This window comes from Pipistrellus hanaki (assembly GCF_964339955.1).
Source record: "Pipistrellus hanaki genome assembly, chromosome: 14".
Lineage (NCBI taxonomy): Eukaryota > Metazoa > Chordata > Mammalia > Chiroptera > Vespertilionidae > Pipistrellus > Pipistrellus hanaki.
The window spans coordinates 47,874,656-47,889,354 of NC_140516.1; the positions used below are offsets into that span (position 1 = coordinate 47,874,656).

Genomic DNA, 14,699 nt, shown 5'->3' on the forward strand with positions numbered 1-14,699 from the left:
ATTCCCAGGCTTCCTGGGAAGGTCTAAGCCACGCCCAGGACCTGGGAGGAAATAACCACAGAGCCAGAAGCTGGAACTTTGTCTTCCACCGAATCAGGTTGAGGCTGTTCAGATCCTAACATCACTCTGTCCCCGGGACCTATCCACTTGATTCTTATTTGCAATTCCACGAACTTCTATTATATCCTAAGAAGGTCTTGCATCTCTTGACTCTTCTCTACATAACCCAACCTCCCGATCAATACTTCCAAACCTCAAAGCCCTCTTTTCTGCCGGCTGCCCGTGGAGGTGCTTACCTCCTCCCCCTGAGATCCTCTCGTCCTCAGGCTTTCTTTGGCACCCCCCTCTAACTTTCAAAATCTCTCTCTGCTTTGTCTCTCCCTCCAGAGAGTCCAAAAGCACTGCCAACAAGTTCATCTTCCTTTCAAAGCACTATTTACTTCTTGCTGTTTCTTGAACTTCCGTGAATAAGAAAATACAAGGCAGAATGAAGGTGAAAGAGCTGAGAGGCACGGCTGCTGGAGACGTGGATGCGAAGCACCTGTGGTGGCTCCTCTGCGCGCCCTCTCGTGGCCCTCAGACACTGGTCTGGGCTCTCTCTCCTCTTCCAACACGCTCTTGCATGGCTCACTTTTTCCTTTGTGCACTCCCTCTCACTGCCTGATTCTTCATATCCGAGATCCCTATAAACCACACCGGCATCAACCCACAGTACAGGCACTGGCTGGGGCCCTTTAAAGTGCCTGAGAGCCGGAGATTTGAAGATGGCAGCGCAGGTAAACACCTGTACTTGCTGCCTCCCACAGCTACATCAGAATTACAACTGAAATACAGAGCAATCATCATCCAGAATCGTTGGAAAGCTGGCTGAATGGAAGCCCTACAACTAGAAAAAAAAAAAAAAAGTACACTGAGACTGGTAGGAGGTGAGGAGGTGCAGAGGGCGAGTCCACAAACTGAACTTAAAGGTCCCACTTCCTCTGAGCTCCAGCACCAGGCTCTGGGGAACGCAGACACACACACAAGGAGGTACTGGATTGCCTGGTATCAGGGCAGGAACTCAGGGGCAGCTTTCTCCCAGGTCACATAGGGCTGGCTGGCAGCCATTTATGTTTGCTCTGCCCTGGTGATTCCCTAAGACCCAGCCTCATCCAGTTTACAATCCCACCCTGTGTGTAGCGGCTTTTGCATATAAATGGCCTGTGCTTGCTCAGGCTGAAACCTGTAAAACAATCTGCAGCTGAGTCAGGGAGCCCAAAACCTATCAATAAAAGAGCCACGACCCAGCACCAGCAGCAGCCTATCTTGCTTCATAGCTGGGCCTCATCTGGGCACTTCCAAACCCAATACAAAGAGGAGGAATCTGCAGATCTCTCTGTAGCTCTTGTTGGTTGGCCCCAGACAGTGGCTGACTTTGCACATCCCTGGAGACCCAAGAGCCAGTATACCCAGTGTTCAGTGTCAAACCATACCAGATTACAACTCTACAAATCCATAAGTGACACACTCAAGGGGCAGATTCAGTAAGCACCAAAGCCCCACTGAAGCAAGTCCTGCTCCATAGGGGTGTCTCCTGCACAGCAGCTCTCCCACTGTAGTCACAGATGGTCCTCACAGCCAATTAGTCTAGAGGTCAATTCCTCCAAGTGACACCAACAGCAATCAAGTCTCAACTACAACCAGACTGTGTTCACAGCCCACAAAGGGGTGCACTTAGAACTCCCAGCTCAGGTGACTGGGGAGTCTGACCCACTGGACCCTATAGGACACCTAGCACACAAGGCCACTCTAAAAACTCAAGGAGACATAGCAGCTCTACCCAATACATAGGGAAACAACCAAAATACAGGTACAAAGGAACATATCACAAATGAAAGAAATGAAAGAAAGCAAAATACTGGATATAGAATTCAAAATCATGGTTATTGGGTTACTCAATAATTTTCTAGAAACCTCCAAAAAAATGGAAAAGGACTAGTCAGAAATTAAACATACACTGACTGAAATAAAGAATAATATACAGGATCAAACAGTAGAGTAGTAGATTCTAAGAATCAAATAAATGATTTGCAATATGAGGAAGCAAAAAACACCCAATCAGAAGAGCAAAAAAAAAAAATAATCCAAAAATATGAAAATAGTGTAAGGAGCCTGTGGGACAACTTCAAGTGTTCCAGCATTCACATTATGGGGGGTGCCAGAAGAAGAGAGAGCAAGTATTAAAAACCTATTTGAAGAAATAATGACAGAAAACTTCCCCTACCTGTTGAAAGAAATAAGTCCTGGAAGCACAGAGAGTCCCAAACAAGAGGAACCCAAGAGGACCACACCAAGACACATCATAATTAAAATGCCAAGAGCAAAAGACAAAGAGAGAATCTTAAAAGCAGCAAGAGAGAAGCAATTAGTTCTCTACAAAGGAATACCCATATGACTGTCAGCTGATTTCTCAAGAGAAATTATGGCCAAAAGGGTGTGGCAAGAAATATTCAAAGTGATGAAGAGCAAGAACCTACAAACAAGATTATTCTACTCAACAAAGCTATCACTCAAAATTGAAGGTCAGATAAAGAGCTTCACAGACAAGAAAAAGCTAAAGGAGTCATTACCACCAAGCCAGTATTAAATAAAATGTTGAAGGGTATTCTTTAAGAGGAAGAAAAAGAAAAAGATAACAAATATGAACAACAATATGCCAACAAATACATACCTATCAACAACAGCATCTAAAAATAAAAATAAATGAGTAAGGAAACTAGTAATGACCAGAAACTGGTGAATAAAATAGAATCAGAGGCATGGGAATGGAACGATTCTCAGATGGAAAGGGTGTGGGGGTGTGGGAAGAGATTAAACTAAGATCTTATAGGCACATATGCATTACCTATGGACACGGACAATAGGATGGAGAAGGCCTGGGCGGAGGGAGGCATTGGAGGGGGGAAAAAGAGAGACATCTGTAATAATCTCAACAATAAAGGTGTTTTTTTAAGTGCCTGAGAGTCCAAACGTTTGTTATGCCATTTCCACAAGAGTGGTCCCCCCAATCTCCCACCACAGTTCTCCCTGACTAGGCTGCCTCATTTCCCTTCTGCAGCTCAGGTTTCAGGACAAATGACAGCTTGACCTCCATGTGGCCTTTTAACTGGTGATGGAGTAAACAATGGCGAAGTTGACTGGGTTTTGAGGAGTCGAAAGAAAATGGAAACTCAAGAACGTCAAACATGTCTTGCTCGGTGAGAGATTCAGCTCACACTTAATGTATGTGGATAAACATTCCCTTCACATGGGGCAGGGAAAACCAAATATGGAAACTCTGATGGCTGCCATATCTGCAAAAGGCAGAGGCCCTGTTGTCCTGGTTTCCTCCGAGAGATTTTCAAGACAGAAGAGATGTTCTAGAAACTCAGATTCAAGCCAGGAAACACAACATTTATCATCCTGCTCCTCTGTCCTTCTCCATCCTACCAACGCCAAGCTGGGTAATATGCATTATTCAATGACTTAAACCCTCTCAGCGCTCCATTTGGCTGTCCTACACCCTCTTAAAGCCCAGAGTCACTGTCAGAAGTCAAAGCTCATTAATGCTGGAACCTAAATTCAATGCCCTTGAGAGACAAAATGTAGTTCTAGACAAAGCCTTCCGGGCTCTGATTAATTCATCATGACTTCTGGGTTCTCACAGGCCAGGTCTCACACTCAGGGTCACATTTGCTATGAAAAGACACTTGGTGGAGGGAGGGATCCAAAAGCGAATGAATAAAACCTGGTCAAGGCAGGAGAATCTCCTGTACTCATCAAAGACATGCAGATGCACCAGTGGTGTCTGAGAATGACCCAGCCACGTGGAGTGTGTCATGAAGCCAAGGACTGAAAAGGCAACGCAAGAGCACAGTGGAGACATTCTAGACGTGGCCTTGATCTTCTCTCAGAATCATGGACTGTCAGGACTGGAGATTATTCGCTCCCATGGCCTCATTATACCAAGAGGAGAGAGATTCAGTGAGGGAAAATGAGTCTGTTAGAGTCCCATAGCAGTTCTGAAATTATAACCCCAATGGCTTTCCTCTCACTGTGCATGGGAAGGTCCATATCCTTCCAGGCATCAGGACAAAGACTGAGAGATAACACACCCCTGGGTAGACAGCAGGCAAAGGCACTGCTCTTCAAAGGCACTAGGAAGGCTCTGGTTTGTGCTGCTCAATGGTTAGAGTGTCAGCCGTGCACCGAAAAATCACGGGTTCTATTCCCGGTCAAGGTCACATACTGAGGTACAGGTTCAGACTCCAGCGCCAGGACAGGGCATCTGCAGGAGGCAATGTCTCTCCCATATAGATGTTTCTCTCTCTTTCTCTCTTTCTCTCTCCCTCCCTCCCTTCCCCACCTTCCCTTCTACTCTTTCTTAAAAAATAAAAAATAAAATAAAAAAATAAAAATCAATGGAAAAACTATCCTCAGGGGAGGATTAACAAAACAAAACATAAAAAGCACTTGGAAGGCCAAGTTCACTTCTGGTATCCCAACTACCACAACCCATCCCAGTTCCTACAGACCTGATCCCAAACACCTGTCCTGTCTGGGCCAAGGGGACACAGAGCATTAGTAGGGATTTAGAATGAACGTTTTTGACATTCTCCAGGATAACGTATGAATGCCTGATACTAAACTTGTACCCACATATCTTATTCCAACACACACACACACACACACACACACACACACACACACACTTTTCCTCTGAACCAAAGAAAAGACAGAATAACGTAGAGGAGTCCTTCGAAAGATTCATGAGCATCTGAAGCACCAAGCCCAGAGTTCTTCTTGAAATGAAAATTTGATTCAGTAGATCTGGGCTAGCGCCCGAGATTCCACCCTTTTCACCACCTCCCACGTGACCCTGGGGCTGGTTCTGAGGCCCACACACTGAGTAGGCGAGGGGCAGACATTCCATAATCTTGGAACCAAACAAATGGGGGTTTAAATTCTGGTTCCTCCACTTAGGAGCTTTGTGATTCTTGGACTGGGTTTCCTAACCTCACACTGCCTCAACCGCCTGTCTCTAAAATGGAAACAAGATTACCTAAGACACACCTGATGATGATTACATAAGATAATGAGGCGAAGATTTTAACAGGCACAGTATAATAAGGGCTTGATGAATGTCCCTTGCTGGCTACCTCTAAGATTCATGAAGGCAGGGACATCTGTCTGGCTCCCTGCCAAAACCCCAATGGCTAGGACATAGTAGGTGCTCAATGGATGTTTGTGAATGAGTACATGTATCTCCAATACACCCGCCCCCGAGCTCAATATTTACACACTCCCGTGGTTTTATGGCTTTCTGTACGGAAACAAAAAAGCATAGAACACCCAGCACACTCTCACCAGCAACAAACCATTGTCTCATAGAATCAAATCCAACACTAACCACGCGGCATAACCACGGACAACATATCATTTGTGATGGCTCTGTGTATACTTGGGGGAAGATGCCTTCACCGTAAACAAATACAGACAACATCAGTCCGAAGCCTGTACATTACCAAGAGAGATTACTGCCTCGCTCGTTATTTATGCGGCTGTCTGAATGCAGACGTTATAACAGCTTAATTCTCAATGTAGGTTGATTTCCAAGCCAAACGTAGAATTGCAAAGACAGTCAAAACAAGCCCTGGATAGCAAAGCTACTTTGTATAAGGCCACCGGGGCAGTAACACAGGATCTCACATATGCACACACACTGGCTCGGGAAAAATTACAGACAAAAGAACTGTTAACAAATGGGAGAGCTTAATCTTCTAAAGCAAAGGCAGACAAATGAACAGATCCAAAATTCTTCAACAATCTCAGATGATCCTCAGACATCTCATAAAGTAAGCGGCATGGTTTACACAGATCCCGTTTCAGGGAGGCACTGTGTCTGAAGCATAAAGAAGAGAATACTATTGCCACCTACAGACAGAGCCCGCACTCCCTCTGCAAGAGTCGGCCAATGGTATTTCAGCATGGTGGGGGCGAAATTCAACCAAGTCACCGCCCTCCAACCCCTTCCAATCCACCACGCCACATTACTTCATTTAGAATTACTTTCAAGCCATACAATCACGTCTAGTCATTCTGCCTCTTCATTATCAGCATCCTATTTCTAATTTCCCAGAAACACTGCGCCATTCAAACACCTCCTCACACACTCTTGGAGGGCCGAAGGGAATGCTAGCCAGCGGATTTCACGCAGGCGAGGGCCCCCCGAGTAGAAGCACAAATCTGCTTACCAGGTATGAAGGGGACCACCCGGAATATATCGGACAACCTGCTGTTGACTGGTTCATACGGGGAATCTTCCAGCAGGTCATTTCCTAAAAGCAACAGGAAGATGGGGCTCAGATCTGGAGCACAGACATATCCCAGGCCTGAATCTGAATTCTAATTATGTTATGATTGTGTAACAAAAGGATGCTGAAACTTTCAAAGACTTCAAATGCCTCTATTTGGCTCTGCTTGTTTTGTTTTGTTTTTTTTTCATTCCCTCTGCCTTTGTTGTCCTGGCTCTCCCCAGAGTGCCATGAAAACACAGAAGAGCAGCCCAGCCTGATTTTGCCAGAACACTCTCCCACTTCTGCAAAGGAATGAGATCAGAGAGGAAGAAACCAGTGATGTCACGTGTCTCTCCCCCCCTCCCCTCCAGGAGCCAATGGGAGACAGGTGACTCAAAGGAGGCCCCCCCCATTCATTCCTTTGCCCCAGAAGCATGGCATGTGGTCAGAAAGCGGCTGCCCTAGCTGTTCATCAGTCAGTGCTGGAAACTGGTTGTCATCGGTAGGTTCTGAAGGGAAGCGGTAGCTGATAGGCCAATTCTGTGTGTTACAAATTTCGGAGGTGACCTCTCCGTGAAGAGGGAATGCAGGGGATGTCTGCGTTGGGTTTACACACATGAGCCACATCTGCCAAAGTGGATGTCTGTGGGCCTTGTCCCGCTCAGAGCCGCATCCATGTTAACCGAGGTTGAACCACACCAGCTGGTCCCAGACTCAACTAATCTAAGATGACAAATGGCTTTTCCCACATCAGCCTTTGATCAGTTGGAACGGGGAAGGGGGGAGGGTAGAGATAGAATAGATTCTGCAGGACCTTTAACACTTCATTCTTTCTCTTCGGTCAGAATAGACCGAAGGACAGAATAAAGGGGGCAACTCCAGGGAGGACGCAGGGCCAGTCTGAATGATTATTCTGTGAAGCCAACTCTCCTTACAGACAAGTGGCCCGTCCCTAAGGCGGCCTTGAATGGGTCCCTCCTACTGGAAGCTCTGACCAGGTTTCAAAGAGGTCAGCGGGGGTGGGGGGGGGAGGGGGGGCCTCACCCCATGATGGGTTTTCCAACAACCAGGCCCCAACAGTACAGCTGGGCAGGCAGCAACTGCCAGCTGCTGCAGCCCCTGAGGGAGGGCCCATGCACGGTCCTCACTCTGCAGCTGGGAGGAGGGTGAGGGATGAGGTCAGCCAGACCCCGGCGAGGGACCCCGCCAAGCCTGGAGGGTGGGGGAGGGCAGACAGGAGGTGGGCGCGTACCCTGGAGACTCTGGTACATGCTCCAGTAGATGCGCAGGCAGTTCTTCTCCTTCTTCATGCCGCGCTTGCAGCGGCAGTTGTAGAGCGACTTCTGCTTGAGGGCCTCCATGGCGCTGCGGCACTCGTCCTTGGCCTCCAGGCCGGACGCGAGGCTGAAGTTGGTCTCCTTGCCCGCCACGCACTGCCTCAGCGTGCGGTACTTGGTGCTGCAGCTCTGCTCCTTCAGGCACTGGTCGCTGGCTTTCACGCAGTCCAGGCGGTCCCCGCCGCTCACCTCCGCCGACAGCAGCACGTCTGGGGGGCCGGAGGGGGGGGCGTGAGCGCGGCCAGGCGGGGACCGGGGTCCCACCCCGGGAGGGCGCGTGCCGGACCAGGCTCTGGGGCGCCCTGCGGAGGGAGCCCCCCACTACACCCGGGAGCCAGTTTTCCCGCCCTGGGACCTCCTGTAGCCCGGGTCTCCCCCCACCCAGTCCCGACCTCCAAGACCCGGAGGCTTTGCAGGCATTTCGGGGTGCAGGCCCCGCAGCCCCGGGTAGACCGGCCCCAGCCCGGGCTCCAGCCGCTCTCCGGTCCCCCTCGCCTGGAGCCTGGGGATGGGGGGGGGGGGGGAGCAGGAGCGGCGGGCACCCGGCTCCGCGGCCCGCCCGGCGGGGAGCACGGGGATGCTTGCTGCTCCGGGAAAAAGTTTTCCCTCCCAAGTTTGTCTCCCGGCCCCGTGCACGCCTCCACCCCACCTGCCCGCCGCGCCCCTGCAGCTCCCCGGGACGGCCCGGGGTGGCGGGTCCCAGGCGGGAGGGCACCCCTTTATTCCCCCAACCCAGGCCAGGCCATGGGAAACCACAGGCATGCAGGACCCAGCACGGGCGGCTGCGGGCCGGTGCGCGCCGACACCCCTCCCCAGCCTGGGGCGCCGGAGCCCCAAAATGGAACTTGCCTTCCCCCATCCCCCGCCACACACATACCCCCACATCCCGCACCCCGCGCCCGAGGACCCCGGGGGAGACCCCGCGGGCCCGGGCGCCGGCGGCAGCCTCGACTTACCCAGCAGAGGCAGCGCCAAGTACAGCGTCGCCAGGAACATGGTGCCGGCGCGCGGCTGGTCCCCTTCGCCGAGAACACCGACCGCCGTCCGGTCCGGGAGCTCAGCAGGCAGCGGTGCCCGGGCGCCCCGCGGCCAGCCCCATCCAGGGGCTCCGCCGTCTGCCGGGCGCCGGGGCGGGGGCGGTGCGGCTCGGGGCTCGGGGCTCGGGGGCTCGGTCCGGTCCGGCGCCTGGAAGGAGGGAGAGCGCGCTGTGCAATGAGCCCGAGCTCTCCTCTCCCGGAGCCTCCGCCGCCGCTCCGCCTCCTCCGCTCCCGCCGGGCGGACTCTCCGGACGGAGCCCGGCGCGGGGCCCACCCTCCGCGGTCCGGGCGCCGGGAGGGGGTGCGGGGGGGGGCGTGCGTTCCGGGGAGCCTCCCGCACCCGCGGAGGAGGGGCTCAGAGGTCGGACGCGGCTCCCAAAGTCCAAGGGGAGTCTATCGGGTCTGAGGCTGGGCGCCGGCGGATCAATAAGAAACGTTACTTTCCCGGCGCGGAGCGCGGAGCGGCGCGGAGTCGCGGCTCCCGGCGGCGGCGGCTCTCCCGGCGCGGAAAGCCCCTGCGCCCGGGAAGTTCGCCGCCCCCTCCCCGCGCCGGCTCGCCGGCTCCAGAGCCAGCCCTCCCCACCCCCACCCCAGCCACCAATCGCCGCCCCCATCGCCGTGTCCCCTCCCCCCTTCCCCACTCCCCTCCACCCCGGATCGCTTTCTTTCCGAGGCAACCGGGCGAGGGGGGACCGGCGTCCGGGCGGGAGCTGAGATCCGGCTGGTGCCCCACCCGGCGCGTCCTGGGCGCCCTCCCCGGCGCCGCGCACAGCAGCCCCGCGCCCCGGACCCGGTGCGATCGGGGCTACCAGCCCGGGCGGGCGCAGCGCCCGCAGCCCCGGAGCCCGGAGCGGAGCGCAGGGCAGGTGCAGCCCCGCGCACACCCGCGAGCCCCAAAGTTGAGGGACGCCAGCCAGAGGGGGAGAGGGGTGTGGAGGAAAGGGGGGGGGGGGGGGGCGGGTAGCGATAGGTCCCCAAATGGACAGAACGAGAAAACTCTCCAAACGCCACCAACCTGGACTCAGTGGAACCGTGTCCAGCTGCAGCAAGGCAGCCGTGTATTTATTTCAGGGGGTGTCCCCGCCCCCTCCGCCCCTTTCCGGGCTCCCTGGTCCGCGTTAGGAGGAAAGATGCGGTCATCGCCGCGATCTCAGCGGATCTAGCGGGGCCGGGAGGGTTTCCGGGCAGAGCCCCCCAGGGCTCCGACGCTGGCTGGGGATCTCAGCGGTGCCCGGGAGCCGCTCCGGGGATGGCAGGTTCGGAACCCGGATTTCTTTGCCAAGGGCCCCCCGGTCTGCTCCTGCTCCTGCTCCCTCCGGATCGTGCCCCCTCGGTACCCGCCCGCGGGGACCCGCAGAGGAGCACACCCGCTGGCGGTGGGACCCGGGGACCGACCCAGCCCGCGCGCTCCGAGCACACAGCGCCCTGCAGCCGGCTGCTGCGAGCTCTCTCTCTCTCTCTCTCTCTCTCTCTCTCTCTCTCTCTCTCTCTCACACACACACACACACACACACACACACACACTGCGATCAAACCAGACCTTTCTTCCCGACACAAAGTTTTCCCCCACGTCCCTCGCGGCTGTGACTCCAGACTTGGCGCATCAAAGACACACTCGGACCCCGGCCCTGCGAGCCGGGAAGGCTGAAGGCTGCAGGGCAAGGCGCACACACTCACCCACTCACACTCACACTCACACTCACACTCAGGCAGGCACACACAGCCTCTCGCCCTGGGTCCTGGGGCTCCAACAAGGAGACAAAGCAGAATCCGGTGCATCTAAACCCCCTGGGACCTGGCTTTGGGAAATGTATCAGCGGACTTCCGTGTTGGCTGTTTCAAGAATAAATGTTAAAATGATTCATTTAAAAGCCCAATCCTTCATTCACCCCAATCCCTGGGACCTCTCTCTCAGTCTAGTTCCCCTCTCCCCCTTCCCCCCGCCCCCCGCATGCTCCCCTCCCCGCATGCTCAGGGGGTCCCAGGGCACGGAATCTACATGAGGTCTAGACAGGGGTCTGGGGAGCAGCCTACAGTGCTGGATGGCGGAGATCCCTGGTGATGTCCAAGTTCCTATCTCTGGGAAACCCAGTTTGAATCGAGTCTGGGAGAGCCCAGCTGTCAGATCCGCAAACCCATCATACCAGACAATGGGCTGCAGAGCAGAGAAAAGGAGCGCTCCTGGTGATGGAGGGGGGTTAATTGAAAAGGGCAAGGGCTTTGGTTGAAGTTGGAGGCCGGGGTGTAAGGGCAGGAGATGAGGAGGGATGCTTCGCTCTCCATTCAACTGCACCTCAGCCAGGCGCGCCCCGCAGCTGCCGCAGCGGCTCCAGTGTGTGCAGTGTGTTGTTGGGGAGGAAGGGTGTGTGCGTCTCGGTGCGCGCCCCCCAACCCCAGGCCGACCCCAGGGTCTATGCTCTTATGCGCGCGTTCCTCTGCGGCAGGGATGGGGAGGTTGATGTCCTTTCCCAGCACCAGCGCCCCCCACCCCCCCAACACACACACAGTTGCACCAGACGTGGATGTTTCTTCAGTGCATCAGTTGACATTTGGTTTCGAGTAAACAAAGCAGACATATGCCACGTTTTCTGGACAGATGGTTCAGACCAGTGGCCACTTAAGTCCTCTTTCCCTGGCCATGGTAACAGGCTAAGTGACAGGGTGGACTGAGCGGGAAAGTCATTAAATCTTGCGACCAGTTTCTTCACCTCAAACAAGCTTCTTTCCAAATGTTCACACACAAGCCAGAGAAGTCCCAGGGAGATGGTTTCCGTGAGAAAAGCGCGGAATTAAGGGTTCATCTGAAAAGTGTATTTCTTCATGGACACCCCAACATAAAACCCTCCTCTTCCGTTTTTCCATTTTACAAGTGGAGGTGAACGACTCCCTTTGGAAAATCGGGAACTGGAATCCCAATGTCCGATGGATGGATTAGTGTCTGTCATCGCTGAACACGTGTGACTTGATGGAGTAAAATTTCATTTAAGGACATCAACCACATGTTTTGTGTCCTTTGTTGAGAGGGGACTTTGTGTTGCCATAATATCCCACAGGCATCTTTTAAATCAACATTGAGGGGGGTGAAATAAAAGTTCTCCAAAGGTAAAATATAAGACTCCTTTTAAAATATTTATAATTTCAAAAATATTTGAAATTCACACACAATAGTCCTCATTACATTCTTACTGATGAACACAGAGCGATTTTTTTCTGAAAACTTTTTAATTTTTTTAAAAAATAAATCATCAGCCACTGTAACCGTGTCACCAGGCAGGTGACTATTTCAATAAAATCAATTCAAATAGAGAAACTCGCTGTGTTTCAAGTGCTCAATAGCCACATGTATCTAGTGACCACCATACTGGGCAGCCCAAACAGTAAATCCATAGAACATGCCCATCATTGCAGGAGATTTCTACCTCCTGAGCAGAGCTGCGCACAAAAAACAGCCACCCCTGGCTGTTTTTCTGACGCAAACTAGTTCATCAAAGTATTTGAAACTAGACAGTTTGACAAGTCTTCCTCTGCAGCTATACCAGGAGTTCATGTTTGGATTCTCCCATATGGCACATGCCCAGCTTGTGGTCTCCATCCCCAGTAGAGGGCGTAGAGGAAAGGAAGCAGCTGATCAATGATTCTCTCTCATTGATATCTCTCTCTCTCTCTGTCCCTCTCTGAAATCAATAAAGATATATATATACCTTTTTTTATTGTTAAACAACAACAAAATGTGGTCAGTACTCTACCTTAAGAATTTGTATTGTAGAAGCTAATAAAAAAAAAATCACTGCTTTACAACTATGTTCTAAAGGTGGGAAGACTGGAATATGGAAGATAGACAGTATAAACTTACTGTATTAAGATTATCTCTTTTTCCTCAGAGCTGATCTGTTCCCAGGTGCATGAGATTGATCTCAGGATAAAAGGTGATGTTGGAATATCAAACAGTATTAATAATTGTAAAAATCCATGCCATCTTCTGGGACATGTTTTCTCGGTGGGAAATGGGGTTTAATGCTACCGAATTAGCTTCAATCCACCCGTAAGCATGTGAAGTGAGCAATTTTCTTGCACTTCTTGACGTGAGTGTATTTCCATAAGTTAACAGATGAGTCATGGTGAGAATGACAGTTTTATTCCACACGATATTTTGTCTCCTGCTTTCATTGCCTTGGCCTTATAACTATAATGCAAAATACATTCATTTTGCAAAATTATACTGCTCAAAAATCACTCAGGTTTCTGACGCAAACTAGTTCATCAAAGTATTTGACATTAGACAGTTTGACAAGCCTTCCTCTGCAGCTATACAAAACCACTTACTATTACCTAAAAGTGCACTGCTTCTCCTCCCTGCTGTTATTTCTTTGCGCATGCTGTTCCATCTGCCTACTGTGCCCTTCATCCTGATATTTGAAGATCCAGCTGAGCTCGCATGAGCCACGAAGGAAAGCAGAGACTCCTTGGGTCCGAAAGGATAGTCCTCAGCATTGGGCTCTCATGGGCCCATTAGAATCTTCATTCCAGCTGTTGTCACACTGCATTGCAGCCACTTGCTATATCTGTCTCTCCTGCTGGAATGGGAGTTCCTTGAAGGCAGGAGATGTTCTTTTGTTGTCTCTTGAAGCCACAGCATTTAGACCGATGATGGATCCACAGTCACCCCAATAAATGTATATTGATTGCCTGGATAATGAGTGACGATGTTTCTCATTTTCCTCTGACACAATCATTCCACTGAAAGGTTTACATCAATCCTCTCTGCTATAGGAACAAGACTAAATATAAGTACCTCGTGCAATTACTGGTATCCCCAGTTCCAACCGTACTATCAAATATGTATTATTCCTTTGGGGACTTGACATTTACATTTTTTTAAACAAAACCCATTATTGTAATAGAATGCTCTCTCACCGGTTCTCTTTAATAGGAGCAGATGACATATTTCATTTCTGGGAAATGATAGCTTGCCTTAGGTCATGTTTTAAGGCATAAAGCCAGAGGCAGAGTAACATTCCCACCTGAGGTTCTCTCATCATCCAGCCTCTCTTTGGGAGAAAAGGACTGAGAAGGGCCAGGTTGCAACTACTCTGGAGCCTTCATCCTCAAAGGCAATTTTTTTTAAAGCCCAATTTGACCCAAGAATATTCATTTACACACACACACACACACACACACACACACACACGACGTAGGAGAATCTTTGAAGAAAATAGTAACCATCCAAATCCGGAAGGCTAGGGCAAGGGCCTGTGTGCTGACACAGATTTGCTTTTTGGCGGAACAGGAAGAGTTGGTTGCTCGCAGAGTCAGAGCCTGGTCCAAGATGGCTATAGTCAGATGTGTCTGAATGTTATTTGGAAATGGCAGCTTCTTATTGGCTGTCAAGGTACCTGACCCTTAGGAACTTACCATAGGAAATCTCTCTTCCTTCCTTCCTTTTCAAGTAATCCTCATTTCTTAGTACCCATAAGCCCATGCGAAGGATTCTGATGCCTCGGTGAGAGACTTCTGCATGTCGGGAGCACTGAAGTCATTTGTGCGTTGGCCTGATGCCACCAAATGCATTCAAGGTGTGCGGCCCTGGTGAAATAAAGTGCCTGTCACGTCTTATTGCTGAGATATATGGCAAAGCAGACCCCATCTTCAGGGGCCTTACAGGCTTTCCTGGTGGTTGCCAAAGGTGCTGGATGAAAAGCCCTGTAGGTTCCAGTCTTCTGTGTCCAGAAAGGATGGAGAGCGGACCCACTAAGGAAACATCTCTCCTGTCCACCACTCTCCTTATAAGCCCTCAACCCTGTTCCAGGGGGATTCTTTCTTCCTGAGGGCTAGAAGGAAGCTTCATCCCAGCTTTGCCTCTCTCTCTCTCTCTCTCTCTCTCTCTCTCTCTCTCTCTCTCTCTCTCTCTCTCTCTCTCTCTCTCAATGCAGCAAACACAGATGCCGGTCCAGATGAGCTTTGGGACACAGAATGAAAACAAGATGGAAGACACTGACTCATTTCTTCAGAAG

General features: G+C 51.4%; 1 protein-coding gene across 2 annotated transcripts in view; it reads right to left on the bottom strand.

Moving 5' to 3' along the window:
• The window catches only part of GFRA1 (GDNF family receptor alpha 1), a 177,601-nt gene extending 168,600 nt beyond the window's left edge, over positions 1-9,001 (bottom strand). The window contains exons 1-3 of one of the 2 annotated variants that reach the window (XM_084903606.1): positions 8,608-9,001; positions 7,567-7,860; positions 6,273-6,356 (exon numbers count right to left, since the gene is read on the bottom strand). In XM_084903606.1, the coding sequence (XP_084759732.1) occupies positions 6,273-6,356; positions 7,567-7,860; positions 8,608-8,647 (418 nt within the window). In that variant the 5' untranslated portion in view covers positions 8,648-9,001. The remainder of the gene's footprint in view (positions 1-6,272; positions 6,357-7,566; positions 7,861-8,607) is intronic. The other variant, XM_084903605.1, reaches the window with a different exon arrangement.
• Positions 9,002-14,699: the final 5,698 nt, after the last annotated feature.